The sequence below is a fragment of the Rhyacophila brunnea genome, unplaced genomic scaffold (assembly GCF_057557595.1).
Source record: "Rhyacophila brunnea isolate RB1 unplaced genomic scaffold, BYU_Rbru_1.0 scaffold_4, whole genome shotgun sequence".
NCBI classification, from domain to species: domain Eukaryota; kingdom Metazoa; phylum Arthropoda; class Insecta; order Trichoptera; family Rhyacophilidae; genus Rhyacophila; species Rhyacophila brunnea.
Genome location: NW_028233068.1, coordinates 45,312,048 through 45,339,405, shown reverse-complemented (window position 1 = coordinate 45,339,405; position 27,358 = coordinate 45,312,048). Strand labels below are relative to the sequence as shown.

At 32.6% G+C, this 27,358-nt stretch overlaps 2 protein-coding genes across 3 annotated transcripts in view; one reads left to right on the top strand and one right to left on the bottom strand.

Annotated features, from left to right (window-relative positions):
* The window catches only part of p120ctn (adherens junction protein p120), a 29,360-nt gene extending 16,650 nt beyond the window's left edge, over positions 1-12,710 (bottom strand). For both annotated transcript variants that reach the window (XM_085953962.1, XM_085953963.1), the window contains exons 1-3: positions 12,325-12,710; positions 6,828-7,027; positions 1,340-1,517 (exon numbers count right to left, since the gene is read on the bottom strand). In XM_085953962.1, the coding sequence (XP_085810088.1) occupies positions 1,340-1,517; positions 6,828-6,868 (219 nt within the window). In that variant the 5' untranslated portion in view covers positions 6,869-7,027; positions 12,325-12,710. The remainder of the gene's footprint in view (positions 1-1,339; positions 1,518-6,827; positions 7,028-12,324) is intronic.
* Positions 12,711-13,267: 557 nt separating this feature from the next.
* On the top strand, positions 13,268-26,853 carry Tom40 (Translocase of outer membrane 40). Its single transcript, XM_085954117.1, has 7 exons — positions 13,268-13,530; positions 17,892-17,959; positions 18,402-18,596; positions 18,946-19,189; positions 20,605-20,681; positions 21,316-21,412; positions 22,975-26,853. Exons 1-7 carry the CDS (start codon positions 13,401-13,403, stop codon positions 23,112-23,114), a joined length of 951 nt encoding a protein of 316 aa, XP_085810243.1. The 5' UTR covers positions 13,268-13,400; the 3' UTR covers positions 23,115-26,853.
* The last annotated feature ends 505 nt before the right edge of the window (positions 26,854-27,358 follow it).

Sequence of the window (27,358 nt, the reverse complement as noted above, 5' to 3'; positions counted from 1 at the left end):
GTACAAACAAAGAATTTGTTTTGATTTGAATGCTATTACTTGGTAATAAAATATGATTAATCTCAAAGATTACCAACCAAGTCTGAATTACCTATAATAAAAGTTGATTTTATAACTATTTGATTGATTTTTTTAATTTAATATCTATTAGGTATTCGCAATTACCTTATCTTGCCCTATCTTTCAACAAGTTATATTATTTCTGAGTTAAGGGGGGACATTACAAGGAGGAACATTATAGTTTGTCAATTTATGGCTACGGCCGTATGTTGTAGCTTAACCACTGGGGAATGCCAAAAGAAATGGGGTATTTCAAAAAAACACTACCTTATTCTTAGGTCAATAATTATTATAAAGCAATCAATATTCGTAGGATGTTTATCAAATTTGAATGGTCAAAGACATAATAAGCTTATAATAATAAATTAGGATCTTTAGAATCATCTTCAAATGTGTTAATCTTGCCGATTTTTTGAATAATAAAATGCCTAATTCTTGTCAAATTTGGGATCACAGAGATTATCAATATAATTTTTTATCGTGAATATTTTACTAAAATTATCTCGTCATAAATTATACTAGTGGTTTTATAAATGCGTTTAAAAATTAATTAATGTAAAAAATCTTAACACCACTGCACATTCATGTACCGAAATATGACTATATTCTAAAACATTAGAGCGAGAGGTTTGAAAGAATACTATTTTATGTAATAAAAATACTTTATGCAGTCATCAAATGTTTAAAATAAATATAAAGGATAATAAGGCTTCAAAATTATATAAATAGATTATCTACAACGTTTAAGGAATGTCCAGGATCATGGTTTGAAAAAGCAATAAAAGCTCCATTTTGACCTACGCCAAGCATGTGGGCCGTTAAGTATGTATATTATTTTATCCATTCAACTTACGCTTACGCTTGAAGAATAAGATTGGTGCGACAGTCAGCACTTTTGCATGTAAAATGTTATTATCGCGATAGTTTAATTTACACACTATCGGTAGTTGTACCAGATGTATGTGTACAGGCTCTATTACATCGTATAGATAGAAGAACACTTGTCATATTATCATGTGTTGTCATTGTAATATATTATATCTAACTTTCGCCTTAATGTCTGTAACACATTTTTGGCAGTCTCGATACATATTATTCATTTAAGTTTTATTAATAATATAATATGTTAATATCATTGAAAGTACGTAATACTTTTGGATGGTAAAATTTGATTTAATATTTATTGCACAGATTATACACATACCTCGTGATATTATGTGTACCTACTACTGGTTGAAAGATGCTGATATAAAGCAATGCGTTTTGAGAGAGGTGTTACCTGCATAAGATGCTGATGATGTGCATCATTGAGATCTGCGGAAGGTTGTTGTTGTTGCTGTAAGGGCATCCCGCCTATCCCGGCAGGGCCCAGGTCAGGACTTCTTCTTCCTCCCCCAGCATGCCCATTGCTACGCTCGTACGCTGACAAAACAGGCTGTTGGATGTCACCGCGAGCGCTGAAAAATAAACGCATTACATGATAAATACATAGCAGATAAAATGTGTGAACATTATTTTTCATACAGTTTATGTTATAAGTTCCATTGCGATAATTGGGCATTTAACTTAAAAAGAAATTTCTCAGTTTCACAGTAACGGTGAGATTATTTTGCAAATTAACGTTTTAAGATATTTAGCTACTAACATAATAATTGTAACTTATATTAAAACTAAATAGAGATCATTTTTAGATAAGAAATTGCATAATTTATCTGAGTAATACAGCTTTGTTGAGTAGCTTTGGAGTATCGATTCATCAAAGTTTCCCATTTGACATTACATCACCATGTTCAATTCTAATATCCTCATATGGGCCTCCACGGGGTGGAGGTTGTATTACTTATGAGAAATGGATGTTAGCCACTTGCTCAATCTATTAGGTCCACACTGTGTCCAAAACACACATTGAAAAAATATATGAATTTTCAAGACCCGAGATCAATAACATTAGAATCTAACATATTACCGCTCGACCATCGTGGGCGTTTTCGATTAATCAAGCTAAGTAAAATTTTACAAACCATAGTGAGATAATTAGATTGAATTATAAAAGAAATAGATAAGCCATAAATTTACCGTGGCAGAATACTATTTACAAGAGTTTGTATGCAGTTGGCTATCAATTCTATAATAATTTTTAAGTTATTGACGATGACAGCTGTTCTATATTATATATTCTCCAAACGATCCAACTTAAATTTGTTGTTGTAATTGAATCATTCTGAGCTGAGGATGGGCCAAAAGCCTGAAAAAGCTGTCGACCTCATTAACTCGAAAATTGTAAATTTAATAAAAAGCTCTTGTTTCCAAACAACTAAGTTATAAATTGTCTGGTATATATATTTTTTATAATAATATTGTCAAAATTTATATTACCAAGTAAATTGAACACGATTATTAATTGCCTCAAATTAAGTACTTATATGTCTTCTTTATTTTTTTATGAACCATTATTTCTTGCAAGAAGTCATTGGAAGTCAAGTCAAAAGTCGTACCATTGAAATTTTATGCTTTATTATACAAGCAGTCCTCGACATTCGTACGTTATAGTTTCGTACAATTCGGCGATTTCGTACATTTCTTAAAATTAATATTTTAAAATACACTTGTTGATGTTTTTTTTTACATTGCTCTACTTTTATATTCAGCATTCATACCATTTTCAGAAACCAATTATGTACGAAAGTCGAGGACCGACTGTACTGCAGTAATAAGTTAACCAAAACTCAAAAACTTCCCAAAACATTACAAGTATATTTTAAAATTTTAAGATAACCATTGAGTTATTAATTTTTTAACCAAAATGAAAAATAACTCGCTATCATAACTGACACACTGATAAAAAAGAGTGATAAAGGCTCGAGAATCACTAATAATCAGATATCTCAAAGGTGATAAATGAGAGGTAATACGATTTTGAAGTGACTACATAAATATATACATTTATTAAGTAATTACTTAGTTGACTCACATTTTTAGATAACCCATATTTGGTGTTTATTACAAGTACATAATCAATTGCTACCGTTTACCAGTTAGCATAGTTAGAGCAGCAAATTGAAAGAACCACTTATAGTGCTGGCACAGTCAAACTCACACGTAATATTACACTTTTATCAGGCTCAAAAATCTCACATTGAATACTACAACACTTCATGCTAATGAAAAAATATTATCATGTCTATGAAAACTTGCCGATCAATAATTTCATTTATTATTGACACTCCAGTTGTAGTTGCAACACTAAAGATAGATACTATTCAATTTAAAATCACACACAGAACAATGAAAAATTTTCAGTTCATTATAATGAATTTTCACAAGTAAATAATTTTATTTTGACAAATTTAATTAAGCTTAATTTGATGCACTTTACATGTTACTCAAATAAAGAAAAAAAACTGATATGACTTAAATCCGAAGCAAGAATGTCAATGTTAAATGTATTATTACCATACATTCATTGACTATAAGTAAGTGATCGTTGGATAGACTTAACCTGACATGAGTAAAAGTATACATTCTCACAGGAGTTTAATTGAATACGATATGATACATTAGCTTGGCTTCCCACTTTTATAATAAGTCAGGAACTCCCACTAAAGGACGATCATTGCAAGGTGAGTAATTGCATAACGGTCTAATATTTCATTTAAAATAGTATCAAGTAATAAAATAAAAAATTCTATTTGGCATTCAGCTTTTATGATTCACACTCTGGCACTCACGCACTAATGTATGAGTAATGTAAAAACAGTGGCACGCTTTGTCACTTGATACAGAAGGTAGTATTTAGAGTCAATCAAGCAAAACACTGTATGCAAACATTATAGATGATAAATATACAAATAAACAAAAATGAAAAAATTTTGGGGTGCCATCAATTCAGGTAAAATTATCTATCGGTCAAACTTTGACCCACATTGATTTCTATTTATTTATATACACACCACTAATGACACAAATGTGACAACACGAAAATACAAAATCTGCTTTTGTTCAGTTTAAGATATAATGTATCGTTTATATTGTAAACGTAACATTAGTAGTATGTAGTCCAGGTTTGAATCTTACTGGTCAAGTGGATTTCACATGTTGTTTTTCCACTCAATATATTATAATTATTATTATAATATATACATATATTTTATAAAAAAAAAGCATTTTTACTTCCAGAATATCTTTCTATACTATTCTTTTGAAATCTCATCATTTATCTATGCCTTTTCTGCTCATAGGAAACAAATGATCATAAGGAAATCTAATAATCATGGTTCTATAGTGTCTTTAGTTAGACCTAGAAGCCATGATATCATTTTTCATTTTATTGATTATGATTGATTCATTAGTTGCACAATAGCAATATAAAGCCAAATTGTCTGCACGCCACATCATACCAATGGTATAACCAATGGTAACGTGTAAAATAACGCGAATTGTATGGACGGCACACGATCTCGGTGCGAATCCTGTGTTGTTTGTTGTTCGAGCTCGAACACTGCGAGTGTCTTTATGTTCATGTTAAAAACCGACAGCCGATGGATCAACGCGAACGTCGATATGAGCATTACATTTAAGGATCGTAGCTACCTCCATACGATAAATTCGTGTTACATTACACGTGAACCAACATCATCTCCATAAATGGACATTTAAAACTGATTAATCGAAATTTTACTAGTATAAAACCATTGCTGTTCCAAGACAGACCATATGGACCAACATGGTGGTGTAAGGTTTCCGAAGAACAAGGTCCTCACAAAAAATACAAAAACAACTTTAACCATATGTATAGAAAGCTCAAGGAGTAACCAGCAAGGCCGGCTATGTACACATCCACTGAGGGCAAAAGAAGACCTGGACGGCCGAAACAAAGATAGCTGGAATGCTCCACAGGTGATTTAACGATGCTCAACTAAACCGACTGGAAAGTGTCTGCATTGGATCGGATGGAATTTTTTTTGGATGAGGCCAAGACTGGCTGGATTGCAGTGCCAGAAATGATGGTGATGGTGATGACGATGTGGGTGAATTTTACTAGACTTTTTTATGATGATCGGTAGTCAGCTATTCGCATCTGAACCATACCGTGCATCCAAATGCACACAGTGATTGAAAGTCAACATGCGATTTCGACCCAGTTTAGGATTCCAACCAGATCAGTAAATAATAATATGTGACATTAAACAAAATTAATAAACACCATGAAATTAAATATTGTAAAAACTGTACTCAAGTGTTTTGATAAGACATTCCAGTTGTGGTGCATGAACAATACCATTTACAGTAATGTATTTATCGAACCACAAGAATGTTGATAAGGAAAAACACGTAATGGCCACAACAAAGTCAATCAGTAGAAATAAAGACACCAATCTCTACCAGTAAATTAACATGAATGTATTGAATTAATCACATTTCAAAAAAGAATGAGAGTATCTTAATCGGAAAAGGACTTATCTAGTGACTAGTCCTATTGAAGTGACTATTTTCCCTTTAAACTGACTCATATTTTTGTATTAAAAACATTGGATTCACATCAGTGGCGAAGAGTCCTTGCTGGTGAGAGATAAATGATGAGTACTGAAAAAGGTGCTGTGACAGTCATTCTTATGAGATTTGAAGTTTTTTGTTTCAATTCAGTATTTTAAGAAGTAATTACATGCGTCTTTTTCACATTTAGCCTGTGTCCATTAGCTGGCCAGCCGGTACAACTCGACGCAATGGTCGGTGGGTGAGCATAACCACATACCGTCCTTGTAGACTGTGTACTGTCTGGGTATGAGGAGAGATGAAGCGGGGTAAAGTGGGAGTACAGTTGCAGAGTAAGAGGGGCTTCACTGTGCGTCAAAAACGTCTGGTCATTACCCCACAGACCGGCCGTTGATGGGACGTTGTGTCGAGTTGCAGCGACTAACTATCTTGATATCATTGCTTCATTTATATCAGGTATTCACGTAGGGTGTCAACGCACACGAAGGCTGAACAGTTACGCATCAGACTTATAATGTCGAGGTTCCCGGGGTCAAATCCCGGGTCTGGCAAATTCAGGTTCTTTTTTAATGAGTATGGACCTAATAGGTTGAGCACAGTGGCAAAGGTTACGACTGTTACGATTGAACATAAATAGTGCACACTATTGCACGCGCGGGCGTATGGAGCGGAGCCTCATGTTAAACATGTCGGTCTCTAAACTTTTTAAGTCATACTTATTTGTTTTCATAGAATGAAGAATATGGGTTGATATACACAGGGATTGGTTGAATTTAAAAAAATAATCAACGCCATCTGCAATTTGTAGTCTTGGTTCAATGAAAACAAATATGTATGATTGACAAAGTTTACTGTGCATTATTTATGTCGAATCTTAATAGCTTATCTCCACCCTTCGCCACTGGGTGAGCATGTGGCTAACATCCATTCCTCGTAACAACAAAAATCTGTTAATATAACCTCCTATAACACCCTGTGATGTGACAATATACAAATGATTAATTATATTTAGTATTTAATTTACGTTGAATGAGCCACTTCTTCTTAACCCAATGTTTACGGGCTCTTTTAATTAATTTTTTAATTAACGTGTTAATTTGCATTTGAAAAGCAATTAGCAAAAACACAATTTTGTGCGGCCCGTAAGCATTGGGTTAAGATTGTAGTATGAATCAATGTATCCAGAGCTGGCCTTAAAATTGAAAATTGATTTTAAATTTATGATCATTTTGTGGAGACAATCTTGAGAAAATTTGGTTGTTCGGATGACTTACCCGTAGAGTGAATTGGGGTGCAGCTTCTTGGCCCCTTCCATGTCTCTCCAGAGAAGGCCGGCCAATCGGATCGCAACGTTTCAGTCGACACACCGGCAATAACACCGGAACTTCATTTCACAACAATACCATAAACAGGCGACGAATCGCCGCTTTTACTCTCAGCAGATTATGTAGTCAGCAGTGTTGTCTATGGCGCACTGAAAGGGAAAAAAAAAATCTGATCAAGTAGTGTTTAGATTTTGCTTTGATAAAATACCCAAACACAGATGCTGTAAAGATAACACAGCAGTGTGGATTTAAGTATGGTAAACATTCCTTATTTATTCAGGTTACCAATACAAATCTTTAATTTAATGCCAGTGAAACATTTCAACAATGTTAATAAGGACATATATTATCTAATATAAACTTTTATATAACATTAATCAAATGGATAAGACTACCAGACAGAAAAGTCAACTTGTGATAATATGTTTATTGAAATTGTGGTATGCTAAACAGGTCAGCACATTGTTGATCACACAGCTTTTGCTATTATTTGCTATTACAATATTAATAATTATGTTTAAATAATACAATTTTTTGTATTTATACAGGGATAAAAAATAATATAACTAAAGCAGTTAATTATTACAATAAGTTAAATGTCAAAAGTATTATCTTTTAACAGTCCCTCTCTTGGCTGTGTTAACTTTTAGAGCGATATACGAGTATGCGAATTACATATTGAAGATTGAGATGCGACTATTTAGAAAAATAATCTATGTCACGGGTCATGGCCGCCACCTCAATTTATAGTTGCCCGCGAGTTGTCAAGTATCGAGCGGCGAGTAGTAACATATTTTTTGTCATACATACTACAATGACATGACTAATGAAATTGTAGGTTATGTTGATATGTTTGAAGTTTCAATACAAAAATTTAGGGTTCGGGTGGATACGCCAGCACGAACATACCCAAATTTGACCGAAGTCCGCAAATAACATATTTGACACGGCATGTCTAAGTACTAACTTAAATTTTCGCCATATTACGAGTTGTGGAATTGCTTCCGTGTTAATTTGGACCAATAAAAATAATGGAAACATGCTACAAAGTTAACTGTTAAGAATAGGTGTGCAAGACTATTATTTCTGTCTGCCACTGAATGATTATTGTTATAGCAAATGGGGAAATGTCGAAATGATTACAATACCAAACATTACAGGTCCAGTCCGTAAGGCTCAGGCCTTTCATGCCAGTAACTTACTTAATCTCCAGGTTCGATCCAGGAGAGGTCACAATATATTTATGTGATATTACTCTTAATTACACTACTGTCATTGGGCCATGTGGCCTGTTATAGTGCAAAAAATCAATCGATAAAGAACATTACCTCTATATTCATCAACTATGAACCAATTATAAACTAAATTACAGTATAACCTCGTTTTTACGTGCCCGGAATTCACGTTTTTCCGGCAATTGCGTGTAATTTTTTCAGTCCCGATGTATTTCAGTACATTTAATACCCGCATTTACGTTTTTCTTTCCCGCGATTTACGTCGGAAATATTCAAAATATGCGAGTTACGCGCGCTTGACAATGATTCGGTCGTGACATTCGAACGGCGCACGGTGATTGGTCTTTACATAACAAAAAAACAAAAATGCAACAAACTAATATACATGATTTTTTTAATAAAAAATAAAAACAATTACAATAAAATTTTTAATGGAATGTTGTTTTTAATAAAATGTTATTTTTTTAGAAACATAAAATTTAAATGTTCTTTTTTTTAATACCCCCTTTTACATTTTCCCTCCAATTAGGTTATTTTTCTTCAGTCTCCAAAAAAACGTAAAATAGGGGTTATACTGTACTTTAATATGTGGGACATGTGCTTAACTCCAATTTTACAGGTTATCTATGTATTCTAAGAGATAAGTGTCAGTACTATACCTTATCTAAAAAAATATTTTTAATCAATAACTAATAATAATGCTTACTAAATTTTATCTATCATGACTAAGTATAATAATAAAAATAATACTTAGGTATTGAAAACCAAGTCACTGGACAGAGGTGTGTTTTTTTCACAGTGCAAATTAATAAGAAATGTGAGCCAGTCACCATGAACCAATGATTTGAAGCAGGGTTTGGTTTATTACTTTAGGCCATAAAACCAAGAGACACAATGTGCACCTCCTGTCCTCAAATATTGAATGCGCGTTTTGTTTACATGACAAACTTTAATGCATATTACGAAACAGATGTACTTAACTAAGTAATGATAATAATATTTTCTTTAATATGTGTTTAACGGCCCACATGCCCAGCGTACGTCAAAATGGAGCTTTAATGCTATTTTCAAAGCATGATCCTGGACATTGTTTAAACGTTGTAGATAATCTATTTACATAAAGTACTTTTATTACATAAAATAGTATTCTTTTAAACCTCTCGCTCTAATGTTTTAGAATATAGTCATTTTTCAGTACGTCCATGTGAAGTAGTGTTAAGATTTTTTATATTTATTAATTTTTAAAAGCATTTATAAAACCATTAGTAAAATTTATGTCGAAATTATTATAGTGAAATATTTACAATAAAAAATTATATTGATAATCTCTGTGATCCCAAATTTGACAAGAATTAGGCATTTTATTATTCAAAAAATTTAAAGATACTGATTATAAGCTATGTATTTGACCATTCAAATGTGATAAACATTCTACAAATAATGTTTGCTTTATAATAATTATTGACCTAAGAATAAGGTAGTATTTTTTTGAAATACGCCATTTCTATTGGCATTTCCCAGTGGCTAAGCTACAACATACGGCCGTAGTCATAAATTGACAAACGATAAATGAAGTAGGGAGGAAGATCATGTTAACGCGCGTATTTGAACATGTACCTAACCGAATTTTTTTTTTTTTTGAAACGGTAAAAAAATCTGTTAATTAACCTTCATTCATTAGAGGCCCGCTCCGCTTAGGAACAAACATGCTAATTTACTTGTATTACGATATACCTTCTGATCATTCTGTGTTCGAAGAGATCGAAAATAACTTTCTTTTCATCAAATTAATGAAACATTCAATAAAATGCTATGTTTTATAAACAAATTTGTATCCAACACGGAATGTAAACTTGACATAACACCGATGATTCTGAAACAGCACACAGTATAATTGTTTTAACTATTTATTTGTTTACTTGCTGTTTAAACAGGAATGAATAACAAGAGTAGTCCAATGGTGTAATAATTTAATCCGCTGTAATCGCTAGAATTATTCACAATTACAAATGAGACACTCCCAGCAATATTATTAAACGGTATTTGTGGTGAAACTACATGGTCAATACATAATACATTATTGTTTTGTAATGTCAAGGTGGTTATGAGTTTTATTCAATATCACAATGAGTAGGTAATATTTATGAATATGCAACTGTTCATGCATTTATCTGTCCTTACATGATGACTATATATGCAGCAGAGATTAGAAATAGGGTATCCTAATCAGTATGACAATACAGAAAACATTTTTGTTTATTATTGTGAAAATTAAATCTACTTTAATATTTTAAACAAAATGCTGTAGCTGGTAGAGCGGCAGTTTTTGTGTAAATATGGGTCGCAGGTTCCAATCCCCAGGTGGTCAAAAAATGCATGTTGGTTTTTTAATGTTTATTTGATCCAGTGCAAAAACAATTTTACCAGTCGTCTTTCGCTCTACGTGTAAAATATGGTATACATTAAGTATTCAAGTCAAATCAAAAAGTAAAATACATGTATCTTAATTTTTCATGAGCTATTTTAAAAATATCACTGTTTGTTGCCAGTGCAAGCATAGCGTTTTTAAGACATGTTCTTGTAATTTTACTATTACAACCTGACTCTGAAAGGCAAAACAACTAGCATTGTTGAAGTCACTATTATAATATTGTTTTTTTTAAATGAATATGGTCGACAGGTTTAATCAGTAGAAACAAAATGTATCCTTTTGTGCAATGATTAGATATATTTTGGGTCTGTGACCTCATTCAAACTAATGAATGTTTCCAAGAAGGTTCTGCAGGAATTCGTAAAAGTTTGCGAAAAAAAACTAAGTACTACTTATTGTAATAATGACTACTGTCTTGTCATTCTTATTCTTCAAACGTAAGCGAAATGCGATGTTGTCATTGTATGGGGCTTTATTTGACAGGTTGTGGAAAATTGTAAACGTCAAAAATGTTTTGCATGACGCAGTTTTTTTACGCAGGCGCAGATATCTCATGTTCCAACTGTCACGTGAATATTTAGAAGCTTCTGACCTTTTTCGAGCCAAACATGCGATCTTGCAACTTGCACGATAATACGTGTTTACACGTGCATTTTATTATGGCCGCGACAATACGTACTGACAGCAGTAAATCTACGCACATGTAAATGGAGTATTATTAAAGAATCAAGTACGCAGGTGAGAATTAAGAAAAGAATGTGAATTTAAGTACTGTCAAAAATTATATTTTGGGAGTAAATTCCGTGGAGATGACAATATCTTTGCCAACGGCGCCGACATAATACGTAGATGTATTTATATCAGTTATTATAATTGTTAATATTTTCTTTGAATGTATTTAGTTTAGAGATTTTTTTGTGATAATGATGCATCAAAATGTATGAAAATTTCAAATTTTAAATCAACAATTATTGGATCGAAAAGCTTATGCGCCGACAGAAAATGGTATTTATTATAATTGTCTAGATAGGTACATGGAATAAACTGTTTTCCGAATTACCGAAATATAAAAGGTATGGGCAGGTTTCTTTATAAAAGTGAACCTATTACATATACCTACCAAGGTAAATAGATATTAAGTAATATGAATTTGTATAAAAAAAAAAACAACGTTCAAATATAGAGATAGGTATGTTGGAAAAATGTGTTTATTTCATCGGTACCTAGGTACTATAAATTAAAAACAACTAAAATGTGTAAAAATAAGAGTAAATATTTTTTTAATATGGAAAATAGTAATGCAGGTGACACGAAAACAAAATTGACAACTACTGGAGAAGCTACGGCAGACAACTGTCACTTTCCAGACAGTTTACAAAAAGTCTAAGTCGATTCGTATGAGCCGAGCTGAGTGACTTACAAATCTAATTACACTTCCATTCATGGTTCATTTTCACACAAAACAACACTACAATAGCAAATAATTCATAATATACATATTATGTACACGGGTACACACGTACCGTCGGGCATACAAATGACAATCATCGAGACTCGTTTTCAAACTATTGAAACTCACTGCAAAATACTCAATGGACTGTCACACAATAGCTTTGGAACACACCTAAAAAGTAAATAAACGACGCATCGTGATTTATCACATTCGATAGATAACGAGCGGAAGGTCTATTAGCATTCCGAGATGGAAAAATACGCCCTTGTACCATGCGTGAGTCCGTGTACTACAATGTTTAGACGGTACAAAACATTCAATACTAACCGATTGGCGTAAATAACGGTTGATTTGTCGGCTAAAAGCCTTGCGACGTCTGTCAATCATGTCAAAATAGGCCGCAATGTTATTTTGACGCGTCTCCGATGCATTTCAGTGGCAATAACGACTGCACCGCTCTCATAGTACTACGACCGATGTACCCGTCCCGTGTAAAAAATACGCGCTTGACGTATTACGGCCCGTGGGAGCGGCCAGCCGATTTTTGTAACTAAAAACAACTCTACTGTATTCACAGGATCAACAAAGCACTGTCCGGCACTTTATTTCATCAAATGGCGAACGAAAACTCCGCCGTGATCGATTAACAAGTTAAAAATTAGCACACAACCGTAGATACACTCCTAATTTCTTAAATATCTGGGCAGCGACACAGAAGATAGACTCGAATAGATACGCCACTAGACTATTGAACACGGTGACCTAGAATTTTAGCTTTACTAGCCGTATAAGTTTTTAACAAAGTTGTTGCAATGACGAGAAAAATATTAAATTTATTTTATTCACGAACACAATAAAATAATTGTGCAGCAGTAATGAATCCTATATTTAAATACATTCAAATAAATTTATGACATTTTGTCATAATATGAAATGAAGTCATATCAAAATGGACTTCTCCTAGTCTTCAATCTCTTTGAATTAATATCAAATCTTCCAACCATTTGAAAATTCTCAAGAACCATTCAAAAGAAATAACTCGTATGGCTTAGGTAGGTATGTATTAAACGTTTTATTCGAAGAATCCTGATTTTTAGTTACCAGAATAATTTTCGTGTTTGAGAATTTTTTTTAAATTTACCTACCTTTAATAGCTAAATGCATAGACTAATATACTATATACTAGCTAAATGCCTATGGTACTAGAGTGTTCTTCTACAATCATCTAAGCAATTTAATCATTTTTGTTGGTAAAATTGTATTATATTTTTCTCAAGTTGGTTATGAATCCATACCGATCGGCGATTTTTTTATTTTATAAGAGCGTGATAACCTTACATGTGGGTGGCCTTTGGCAATAATTTCGCCGATTTCAATCAGGAAAATTATATCTTATATTAAAAATGGGCGCCTTTGCCAGTTCTCATAAAGCCCACATGCAGGCGGTTATAGATCCGCCTTTAACTTTGTTAGAAAATGAATACAAACTACCAAATCCTGGGTCCTTGGACGAGATACATAAAAAGTGCAAGGGTTAGTCAATACTCCACGATTTATACACATAAAACGATTATTTTAATCACTAAATGTAACGCTATTGTTCTAGTAGGTCATCTGGTGCTATTTTCTTTTAACTTTTCTGTTGACAGACGCCTTTAATTAACGTTTTATGTTATGATCTTGTCACAAGTCTGCGAAACCTGTGTAAAAATATACATTATTATTGGATTATTACCGATTATACCTTTAATCATTTACATAATATAGTCTTGTTTTGTCTATTTATCCATGTAATCGAAATAGATAGGTAAATAAATAAATTAAAAAATATATAATTGAATTGCAGGTTATGCTTGTCAGTTCGATTATGTACTATTTTTGTATTCAAATTATCCTAAGGATATTGCTGTAATATATTATATTAAATTAGATATTACATATATTTTTCCAACCTATATAGGTAGGTATTGAAAAAGATTTTATCTGTGTCACTTTGTAATTCCAATTTCCAGTGAATTTTTAATAAATATAAAATAATATTTGAAACACTAGTAAGTTTGATTAGGTACTTAGAAAATCGTCAAAAGATTTTTTCCATGAACACCCTTATGAGCAAAATCGTACAACGCCCACTTAATGTTTTACTAACTTATATTCTTGGCTGCAAACCGTCTTATTCCAATAGGTTGACAGCTCAATGGCCGCATACCGCCTAATACCAGCAGGTCAACCAATGAATCGGTTGAATTGCCTTATGTATTGTCAATAACCATGTTTCACAGCAATCTGAATTTAGCTTAATGTTTATCCTGTGGGAAATCAGTGGTCAACGCTAGGGAATCCAATCCCGACCCAAAATTCTGATCCCGGGATTTCGGGATTACAATTTGACAATCCCGGGACTGGTCCCGGGATTGGGATTTTTTTCCATTGTTAATATAAAATTTTTATATTTACAAATAACATTGATAAAATCGGTCAAAAATAAATCTAGTATAATTTATACTATTTAAGACATTTATTGTTAATATTGTATACGTTAAATCTTGGAAATACACAAGTTTAATGGAGTAAATAATATTGTAATATAAATAATAATGTGAATTTAATATGAGATTGATATTTCTGATAGTAAAGACATAATGAATAGATCAGCGAGATTTAAAATAGTAAAGCAAATAATCATGGCGTACTTATGGCCTTTCCGCTTCATAAATCTAATTAGTCAGCCAAATATGAAACTGCCGTAAAACGTATGATATCATGGTGGAATTACTTTGTTAAAAGTGCGAAGCATTGTTTTTTTACCAATCTTTCTCATTTTTAATAATCTATGTGAAAAAATAAAATGAAAAGGCAACCCACACATCAAACTTCATTCAAACTCAGTTTATTTCTAATGTAGTTATTTTGTATTAAAAGTATTTTTTCTGTTATATTTTCCATAAAAATTGATAAAAAAATCAATCCCGAAATCCCGGGATTATGTTTATAATCCCGGGATTCATAGGTATCGAAAATAGCTCGGGATCCCGGGATTGGATTCCCTAGTCAACGCTCTTTTCCATAGTTGAAGCTTCACATCGAATAATTTCATTCAAATGCACAAAATCTTTTTTTTATTATTTAAAAAACGTATTTACTTATAGCATTTATAGATTTTCCTTATCGAAAATGTAGTTTTTGTTAATTTAAATGCAAGGGTGATAACAATGTGCAATGATTAAGCAACATACCTACCCATATGAATAAAATGATTCATTGGGGCAGATTATATCAATGACATTATTAATGGATGACGCACTCAATACAGTAGCTAGCAAGTAAATTCGTGCATTCGCATGTATAGGTAGACGTCAAGCAATTTCCATTATGCGATATCACGCATCGGGAATTTATAGCAATATGACCTTTATTGTAATGGCGTTAGAGCAGTGTTTCTAATGTCAATGTTCATTTGAGCGAACCCGTTTGAACCGAACCATTCGGCAGACCCAACAAAAAGCATCAGGAATTTATAGCAATATCACCTTTATTGTAATGGCGTTAGAACAGATTATGCCATTCGGCCGACCCGACAATAAAGTGAGTGTCATTTTCTTTTCCATATGATTCGTCCATATTAATGTCATTGGATTATATAGATACAGTTATTAATGCGATGTCTATTGCATGGATAGATAACATTATCAGAATGTACTCATTACATTCCTTATCGCTAGATATTGCAAATAAATGCATCTCTTGGTGCCCGCAATGGCCGAGTGGCTATATAAGTCGAGGGTCTCGGGTTCAAATCCCGGGTCTGACAAAATTCACATATTGTTTTTCAATGTGTGTTTGAATCCATAGCATTCACTTTATACGCTGAGCAAGTGGCTAACATCTATTTATGGTAAAGATATAATGTTACGAAAACTTTTCATGAGGCGGCTAAGATCTACACTGGTTTGTAGAGCCAATTAAAAAAAATGCATCTCTTAGAATCATTACAATGCATCGGTTTTGGAATATGTTTGTCATTTCAAAATCACAGTTGGATCTTGATAACGCTTTACAATTTATTTCTGTTTGAAATATTGCGATGGTATAATGTCAATTTACCCCACCCCGTATCTGACCTATATGACGAAAATGACTTTTTGATGTACTAAAAACAACAAAAATACTGCCCATCGACTGCGAAATTCCCATATCTGTAATTATTTTAATAAAAATGATACAGCCATTTTAGTCATTTCCCATATCTGAACATTGCAGGAAAAAAACTGTAATAGCCCATATCTTGCCTCTAATGGTACGTTTACATTTGACATTTATATTGTCATATTTATGTATGACACCATATTCACCAAGTGTAAACAGTAATTATATTTGTACCAGCCACTTATTTTACGTGTGTCGACACTCACCTGTCACTTATTCAATCTACTTATATACGCAAATGTAAACACCGCGTATTCGACAATTCCGAACTTGCCGCGATATATCACCGAAGTTGGACCACCGTCTACTTTTATATCAAGTACCTGACACATTATTTGTAGTTTGACAGGTACCTAGTGAATTGCATATGTATATTTCTAAAACAACGGACAATCAATTATCATAGGTACACCATGAATGTATGCCCAACGTTTACGTTAATAATGTACTGTAGCGATCTGTCAAAAATCATAGACAGTGAGAAATAAATCGGATGTGCCGAGTTCTATGGATTTTGTTCGAAAATAAAATATCGCTTGTTCTCGGCACATACGATTCATTCTGATGCACTCTGTGAAGAAAAAATGCGCTTCAAATGGTATTACCTAATTCATTTTGGCCCACACCTGCACTCGTAATACGATAATATTATATTGAATATGCAATGACGATCAAGTGCTAGATATCGCAATGTTACTGTTAATCGTTCTTCTACACTTATGGCATTTCTAAATTGTGTGTCTTGTTTTTTGGCAAAAGGTCCAATCTTGCAAACTAAAGTTCACAAATTGAGTTGGATCTTCGATTTTAAACTCTGACATTAAACGGAAGGCACCTAGTTCTTCTCGTCGCTGAATCCATTCCCGCACCCATCTAGACCATTTTTTCCTCCTTTTTGTTGCCAAAAGACTTAAAATAATAATACTCGCTGCTTTCTTTTTTAACATTCCCATATTGACAACTGACATAACGTTTTTGAGAAGTATACAAAATAAGTGTCCAAATAAATTACAATATCATATGTAAACACCGCATATATTTATTCCAATGTTGCCATTGAATAAAGTGTCGAGACTTTATTTCAACGAGAAGTATACCAGAATTTTATGTCAGATCCATGCAGGTGTAAACAGTAAGTGAAATTTTATGTCAGACACATAAAATAAGTATAACGGTATAAGTGTCAGATGTAAACGTACCATAAGCTGTCAAGCTTGTTGCATGACGTGTGTTGAATTCAGTTTCAAAATGTCACTTTCAAATTATTTGAAAGGTAAAGCAATAAGTAATATAACAAAATAAAATAAAACAAAAAAACATTTTTTCATTCAAAAAGAATTTTTCCATAAAAGGAACACGGCTTAGGATTTTTTTACCTACCGAATGTTATTCAAAACTCAAAACCGCCAAATGGGGTCTTACGCTGTGTTGTTTCCTAAAAGACGATATGTCACATTTTATTGGATTCATCATTATATTAGGCGTTATGTGCTTTGCTTTACCACTTTTTACGTTACGGGTTATTGGCATGCTATGTAGTTACAACATGTGTGAACTATTAACAGTCAGATACGGGATATTAAATATTTAGTTTTTTTAGCTTCCTGTACAATTTGTAAAAAGTCACTTACGGGATATTAACATCAGGCCATCGATTGTCATTACAAATATATTGTTTTTTGTTTTAGAAATCTTCCCAATCAACTTCGAAGGAGGCAAACTTATTGTTAATAGAGGGATCAGTAATCACTTTCAGGTTTGTATAGATTATAGAATTATATACTATTGCATCCATCGGATTCTGGCAAATGTGTTTTACCAATATAACAACTAGTACAATTCTAATCATGCCAACATCGATTGATTAAGAGATGGAATCGGGGTCACTAATACACAAGGTGTAAAAATATAGTATTCCTTATTGAACATGTATGATTTGTAATACCTCAGAAACACATATAGACCAACAACTTTAACTTGAGGTGCTGCGGTTTGGATAACTGGTCTCTCTAGTGTTCTCTGTATGTTCAATTACAGACATCACATCATTAAATCTTTATTTAAGATACGGCAAAACTTTTAAGCCAAGTCTAAGATTCTCGTGAATGTTGGTTGATTTAAAATTCATAACGCTATGATTCAGACCGGTTGTTAATAATTTATTTATATTGACTTTTGAAACATGAATATTTTTGTAGATTTCGCACACAGTCAACATGAGTTCAATATCTCCGAGTGGGTACAAGATAGGTGGGACATTTGTTGGCACAAAGCAAACCAGCCCAACGGAAGCTTTCCCTGTTATCCTAGGTGATGTGGACCCCGATGGAAACATTAATGCCAATATCATTCACCAGTTCACGCCGGAGGTCAAGTGCCGATTCTTAGGACAGGTACCAAAGCCAACCATAATCTTGACTGTCTTCTGATATATAAATGTAATATATTGATATATTATATTATAATTAAAATCAAATTTTGCCGCATAATATAAATGCTGTCTTGAAAGGATTGATTCTGTAATTAATCATGTTTTTTACATGCTCCTTTTTAATCGGCGAAATTAGCATTTGCAATTTGGGGATCCCGCTCGATTTCTTGATTGTGAAATCTTGGAATTGAATATGTTTCAGGAATGATTTTAATTTTTATGTAATTTTTTGAGAAATATTACATGTTTTGGATGTGTAATTTAACATTTACATTGAGAGGCAGTCTAATATTTGTGGCTTGAAACATCAGGTACAAGCAGCTCAACTGGCTGCTATCCAGTTGACCACAGAATACAAAGGCGATTATCACACGGCAGCGCTAACGCTGGGCAGCCAAGCCATGCACGAACGTTCGTATGTGGCGGTCGGCCATTACCTGCAGTCCGTGACTAACCGGCTGGCTCTGGGGGCCGAGCTGGCCTACCAGAGGAACCCGAAGATACCGGGAGGTGAAATAGCAGTTGTATCAGCCGCAGGCCGGTACACAATGTCAGGTGAGTCATTAAGGCGGTTGATACTGTTAATACTGTTTTTCCTGTTAGGAATACAATTAGTGTTTAATTCTTTCTATGCCGCTATTAGTTAATTGGTGTAATTAATGTAAGAATTGGTGTATTGGTCCAGAGCAATGGAGCACTACAAATTTTCAGTGCTCCTGCTCCAGGTAAAATCCCATTGCTCCAGTGCTCCTGCTCCGAGCTCCGCTCCAACGCTCTGTATTATATCACTTGTGGAATGACAAAATAAAAAAATTAATTATCAAATAAAATCGATATTAAAATCATGCACTGTAATTAACCTATTCGAGTGTCCACCACAATAGGTCAGTAATAAAATAACACGCTGTGTTCACTATATGATTCAACATGTTCAACACGGTGCATATAGAATTAATACTATGTGATAAAAACATGAAAAAATCTACGATTTTTCTATTAAAATAATAAATATATTATAAAAAGTTTTTTTCAATTATTGACTCAAACCACATATGTCATAGGATGTATTTAAGATACAGAGATGATATATTCTTTTTAACACTACAATAGGCCATGAGGCCCACTGACAGTAGAGTAGTTAGTAATAGAAGTGAAACAATCACAAACACTGAGACATTGAGAAAATCACATAAATAATAATGAATAGAACCCAGAGGCCGCGGCCGTGTGCCTTACGCACTGGAATACGAAGGTTGTGTACTTATATTTTATGACTCTTCGTTTTAATATATAAAATAATAAGTGTAAAAGTTAATGCTTTTTTTCAAATTATTCATTTGTGTAGAATGGTGTCAGAGCAGGTGACTCATTTAGGCCATTAACACCGTTCCAAAGTGATTTTGTCATTGCCGCAATGCCAGAAGAATCTGTTCTTCCTCTACACGGGTATAGGTTTAATTTAAACGTAACAAATATATTTGATAAGCTTACTATTGGAGTTTGTAATTGTTTATTGTAATTGTGTAATTATGTTTGTTATTCCAACAATATCCCATATTCTAAGGTCAATCTAAGATCAATGCTAAATTATTTAAAGAAAGATCAATGTGACTTTCCACATATTATAATATTGCTAAGCATCATCCCGTTAAATCTACTATCATTGTCCTTTAATATTTCGCTCCTAAAAGGAGCATACAGGCATCCGCTAAGTGGAGGTTATATTAAACGATTTTATTTACTGAGGATTGGCTGTCGATCTTTCACCCAACCCATTGGTTCATGTTTACTAAAAAAACAATATGAATGTGATTTTTGTCAAGTTGCGAGTTTCGAACCCGCATCTACAGTTTCTACACTCATTCACCTACAATTTATTGTTCTTAAATAGTACATTACAATATCTAGTATATTAAAATTACCTGTTTCAATGCAATTATTATATTGTCATATTTAACTTTTATTTTTAGATTCGGAAGTGTCAGGAACATTGGGAATGGGCGGTTTGCATGTTTGCTATTACAAACAAGCTAGTGAACAAGTTCAGGTGAGTTAACCTTATCACTGCCAGCCAATTTTTACTAGATGGTCACTTCTAGGCCAGCTATTTTCGAAATAAAATAAATCCTTTAAAAAATATGAAATAGGAACGGAATGATAAATATTTGTGAAAACTTAGCAACACAACATGTTTATCAAGTTTATCATGAATATTTTCACACTAAAATGATAAATACTGATTAGTAAATATACACAGAATGTTTATTCAGAAGTTATGACGTTTACAAGAACCTGCGAATATATTCGTCCGTAGCCTGACGCCGACATACATGATTTGGCGAGTTAATTCGTCCGTGGCAAGGATCAGGTTAAATTGATTTCATCTTTATACCTTAGCGATTTATATAATTATTGATTAAAAAAAGCCATTAGTTAAAATTTGTCGCAATTAAGGATGGCGCCTTTAGCATAGTGGTCTATGTGCATGGGTGCGATACCTGAGAGATTCCTGCGGGGTGGGGTGTCTTACTTTTTTCAAAAATATTTTTTCTATTGGTTATAATTTATAATATATTTTGTATAAAATTGTGTATGTTAAAAAAAAAATCATTTATAAGTACCTATTGTATCTATATTATAGACACTCTATAAAAGGGTTATTGTAATTTTTGGTTTTACAGATTGGTGTAGAATTAGAAACTTCATTACGAGGCCAAGAGTCAGTTGGCACAATTGGTTACCAGGTTCAGCTTCCCAAAGCTGATCTCGTTTTCAAAGGTAAGATTTTTATGCATCAATAATGATAAAAACACTATTGTTACCTAAGGTGTCCTTGGTATTAATTTTATTTATTGTTATTTCTTGTCGAAATGACATGACAATTTTATATTATGTATCTAGACTGCGAAATCTTTAACGTGAGACCTGGCGGCGGCGCTCGTGTTGTATCTTGTCTACGGTTTTCGATTTCGAAGTATTGTAAGTACTAAGTACTGAAACGCGAGAGGAGGGGATCTAGTTCTAAAATCCCCGCCGCCTATCACCGTAAAGATTTCGCACTATAAATTTTTAGTTTTTAACATTATTATTAGTAAATATCGGTGTCATAGGATGAAATTGGTCATGGTATTTTATGATTACCTATGTAAAAGTTACATAATTACTAAAAATAGAAATATTTAATAAACATAGTTGTTATTTTTTCCAACAATAATTTTCGTAATTCTCATTTCATATTTAAGGCCGTGCATTAGTTGAGGCACGGTCTAAAAAGATCGTTGCTAGGCGATGCGCGGATTGCGGGTCGCGGGTGCAAATGACGCCTGTCAAAGGAAATATTATTTGTCATATAAATCCAACATACGTCCATTTTATGTTCTGTTTATTGTTCTATTAGTAACAATAATAATATATTCATTGATATATTTCTTTTTAAAGTAAATGGGTAACGTTTTTAGTCATCTTTACACGATTTTAGAATTAATTGGCCCGTCGCCATCACGCAGCAAAGTGACGTGTTTCTGGCTCGACATTCTCTCACTGAATGGCGAGCGAGTCCAAAATTTCGTTGCGCCTACAGTTAAAAATTATTTGGCGTTTCACTGATGCGTCACCTTAAATAAAAAAAAATTTCACTTTGGTGGTGGACTGACGATTTATTCCACATTTATAAATATCTGCACGAAATACAAGAATGAGCTGCTTGATTGAAGATTACATAATGCCACGCCATCTTTTTATTAATGTATGCTAACATAAATAACTTTTAAAAAAAACAACAAATATATTCTGGTATATTGTCTATACCTGGGTTTCATTGATTATGAAAAGGCATTTGACTATCAAAAAATCGTCGATTATGGACACCAACCAAGGAATCTCTAGGCGCTATATAAATAACATAATATACAATGATGCAACAGCTAGCGTAAAACTTCTTCTATTTAAGCAAGTGTGTCCAACAGGGCGACACAATCTCACCGAAATTAAATTATTCACCGCAATGTCATGGAGGTTTATAAGCAGATGAAGTGGCAATGGGCTGTACATGTTCCTCGGCGAGTGAAAAAATGCTGTCATACAATGGTACCCAATGGGCACTAACCGACCATAGAGACGTCCTAAAATCCTCTGGAACTCATAAAGTTTTGTGAATGTAAATGGCAGCTAAGAACTAGGGACCGAGAAGAGTGAAAGAAGCTATGAGTAGTGGATCGACCTCAGCTGATGATGATATTGTAATTTCCATTACGATTTCAATTGACATTCAAGTTACATGGCTATTCTTATATGTCGTATATTATTATTACATATGTCATATAATATGTTCAATATTTCAGGTATGATTGATTCAAATTGGACTGTTGGCGCCACATTAGAAAAAAGATTGCAGCCTTTACCGTTTAGTTTTGCACTCTCGGGAAGTGTCAACCATACGAAGCAGCAGTTCAGATTCGGTTGTGGAGTCATCATCGGTTAAAGAACATTTATCACACTGTAAATTAAACTGTCGCACATTTTATAAATATAAATATTGAGTTGGTGTGTTTGGCCAAGTAAAAATATACAATGTTTGACCGTCGTGGATGAAATTTATTTATAAATATGGCTTATCTGCAATATGCATTCATATTGAGAATTTAACAAAATGCTTTTTTAACATTTTGAAGTAACGTGTAAAAATAAATTAAATAAGTTAGATTTGGTTGTACTATGCTAAAAGAAACCAACTGACAATTATAGTGATATTTAATACACTGTATCTGTGCATTTAAATTATATTAATTATGTTAATTTTTGGAGTGTGAAATATGTTTAGTTCTGTATGTGCATGAGTTAGACCAATTGACCAAAACCTTGTAGGTGATAATAAAATGAGTGGTTCAAGAAATCTGCAACTATTCTCATGTATGGATACTCTTTATCACTCGAGAGTTATGTTCAGGTTCCCCTTGTTATTTGGTTGATTTGTCAAGAGTAATCTCACTTTCAAATGAATGTTAATTGTATATAAGCCATAAATATTTTTTCTACAATGGTGTAATTTGATAATATTGTCACTGAAATAACAACATTACAATCGTATAGAATGACAGAATGAATAAGTCTGCTGTCTACTTTGTTCATGGTGCGTAGACCCTTAGTCCATCATTTTGGCATTTAATTTCATTGTAAATTATAGTTACATACTGCTAGGCTTTGATAATGCTTTTGTAATATATCTATGATATATTCTAATAACTGCCGAGGTCTAGGAAATGTTGATTTCATACTTATGATTTCATATTTCATTTTGCCTTATTTGCCAATATTTCTAAGCTCCGTGTCAGACATCCCACTTTTTAATTGGAAAATTGAGTATTACTTTTTTGTTTTGATGAAAGTTGGAGTAACGTCATGAATTTAATATGAAGTGCATGTGATGTTGCCATCATCAAAATAATATTTTTGTGTCTTAGATACCTATTAATTTGTGTTGGACTGTCAAAAGTGCATTTGTTAGTTTCCAAGTGAGTAATTTAAGCCACCCAACCAAAGATGCATAGATCATTATTGTAGAGAGGCCAACTGAGGGATCAAAAACAAACTTAATGTTGATAGATCAAAAAAATAAATACGCCAAAACAGAGGCAATGTAAAGGCAAAAAGATCATTGTTGCATATTTAGTTCATAACTGCCAAAATGTAACGTAGATCATTATTGAGGGGGGGAGGCTTCGATTTTCAAATGAATCATGATCAATTATCATTAGAAAATTTTACAGTTAATGTTCTTTTTTATCGTTGAGAAGGTAACTTGAGTCCTTTAAATGGCAAATTAACGAATTGTAACAACTATATACTCAATAATATTCACAATATTTTGTACCCATAATATTTGATTTTCTACTTGAGTATTATTTTTGTAGTATTTGACCATTCATTCTTGCAGTATTTCTTTACAATCAACAATATTGTATGCAAACTTGTGGTAAATCCAAAAAACATTCTGAATACAATGACATATTAAATGGACAACTCACTTCATTGTCACGAGAAATTGTGCATGAAAGTCATTCACAGATGTATAGGTAGATGTCACGTGACCATATGACGTATCCATTTCCATTATGAGATACAAGCTTCGAGAATTTATAGTAATATAACCTTTATTGTAATGGCGTATTAGTGTCATGACTCATTGCGTTAGAAACAGATTCTCGGTTACTTACGACTTCTTGGAGATTAGACGCAAGTGAGCGCAGCGCATCACAGGCGACTGTCCAATGGTTTCTGTCATTCTATTGCATTGAATAAACATTCATCAATATCTTAAAATGGCATTTTATAAATAATACTAACACATGAAAAGTGATATCCCATCTTTCTTGGAGTGTTTAGTAGATTTTTTTACAATTTTTTACTAGGCACATTGGCATTTTGTAACACAATAATAACGGTGGAGTCGAAACCTGACAGTCAGAAATTTTGTATGGGCAGACCCAGCGGTGTCGCCAGACCGCTTGCAAGCAGAATGTTCATTTGAGCGTAGGATACCGATATTAAAATATGAATTTCGCCATCCGGCAGACCCGACACAAAGTGTGTGTCATTTTATTTTCTAGATGCTTCGTCCATATTAATGTCATTGTCTGAATATCAATAATATGTAGAATCCAAAATTATTCATTCCATTTTACATATTGGTAATTTTGATCAAATTGAAAAAGTTAATAAACAATATTAACAGCTATTTTTACCAATATGACATACCATTATTATAATACGTTTGGTTTGCATTGACCGTATATCATTTTTACGTACGAACATATTATTTACATTAATTACAATTTTCGCTTTTAACCTGAGTAGAAGTTAAAGTATCAGACTTTTTATGAAAAATATTGTTCATTTGCCCAAGCCATTGGGTCTTTGCTCTGGTTCAAACGCACATTAAAAAAAAAACAACATTTATGTATTGTAATTTTTTCTAAATGTGGGAATTGAATGCACCTACAGATTCAGAGTGGAGCACTGCCACCAATCCACTCATTTACATAGAAGCATTCTTACTTGCCTATTTTTGTAGAGATTGGCAGTTTCCAACATGTGAGAGCTATCATAAGTTTGCATGTGTCATAATGTCATATTGTATATTTCCAAAATAGATGATTTCAAAGTAAATACATTTAAATTACTAAACTATCGTGAGGGAACTTGCATGTGAATTTTTACCAACGGCCATGTGAAATGCTCTAGAAATGATAACTAATACTATTTATTAGTCAAAAAATTGTATAAACAAATATGTGAGCAAAACAATAAAATTTAATATGTAACTGACTGTATGTTCGATGTTTACTATAAAATGTGAAAAGGATATATTATTACTGTTCATTTTAAATTTTTTCAATGGTTAGTTTAGATGTTTTGAAGCAGCTTGCGTTTTGGCAATGGATAATTAAGTCTCTTTAGAAAAGATGTGTTATCGTGAAATCTTCATTTTGAGATGATTTTGATTAAACACAATGTTAAACGCAGTTCACACATTGTGATACATACTGCACATCACCACTCTTAACAGCACTAGTGCCATATGTAGTCAAGATTAAATGATGATTTTTGTATGGTATGTAGGCAAATTTAATGTATGATTTGTCATTTAACTGATTTGCCGAAAAATAGCGGTATCATGATAACAGGTTTTTTTCTGGAGAAGAGCTCAATTAATTATCCTCAAAACATTTTATAATTTTCACATTAATTTATTGTCATTAATTCATTTGTGATTTTATGGTTAAGTTTTACTGACAAAACATTGTTCCATTAATTTAGAATGGCTCTGCTTGAGTTTAGTGAATAATTTGCTGTGGAATGAATAGCCATTAAATATTTTTAAAAGCAAAAAAATTGCATGAAAAAGTGAACTGATCCACCGCCTATTGTTAAAAATACAGTGGAATAGTCATTATGCAATTTTTTCAGCTCTCCGATGCAATTTAAAATTTTTACACAAAATCATTTAAGAATTAGCGAAATACCTAATTATTAGTTGACCAAATGAATTGACTAATATTATTTAATATGCATGTATGATTTTTTGTATTCCTTACAACCAATAGGTTAGTTAGTGTCTGACCTATAATATCATTGTATGAAATGAAACATTATTGTCTTGTCAATTATTTTTCACCCCCATTCATATTCTTTTTGTTTTATAATAAATTCAATTGTACTTCTAATTATGTAAGTCATTTTTTCATGCCAAAACAATTGCAGATTCTTTTAAACTAATATTGATACAATATTAATTTGTATTGTTTAAATTTCATATTCCTTTATTCCATGTCAACATAAAAAATAATTCTCTATATAATTATTATGTATCTGCATATATTTTAATATTGTTTAATTATCATTACCTACTGAGTATGTAATGATATGTTGAAGACATTTTTTTTATTTGCTTTCTCACATTTTTGTTTATATTATTAGTCCATTATAATAGAGGTAGTTGGAAGAAAAATAATGAAAAGAGAAAATAATTACATGAAAAATACAATATAGTTATTGTTATAACATAAAATTATGTTAAAATGGTAATTAAGTTAGCTATTTTTAATTTAAATAAAATGTTATTGATTTGATACAAGTTGTATTATTTCCATCTTTCAAATGCCTTGGATATAATTGACGATAGTATGAGTCTATGGTGGAATCTATCAAAAGAAAACGTGAAATTGA

Coding starts and splice junctions, on each gene's coding strand:
- Tom40 (XM_085954117.1), top strand. CDS start 13,401: ATGGGCGCCTTTGCCAGTTCTCATAAAGCCCACATGCAGGCGGTTATA. Junction 18,597..18,945: donor AGTGCCGATTCTTAGGACAG/GTACCAAAGCCA, acceptor TTGAAACATCAG/GTACAAGCAGCTCAACTGGC. Junction 19,190..20,604: donor AGGCCGGTACACAATGTCAG/GTGAGTCATTAA, acceptor TTTTATTTTTAG/ATTCGGAAGTGTCAGGAACA.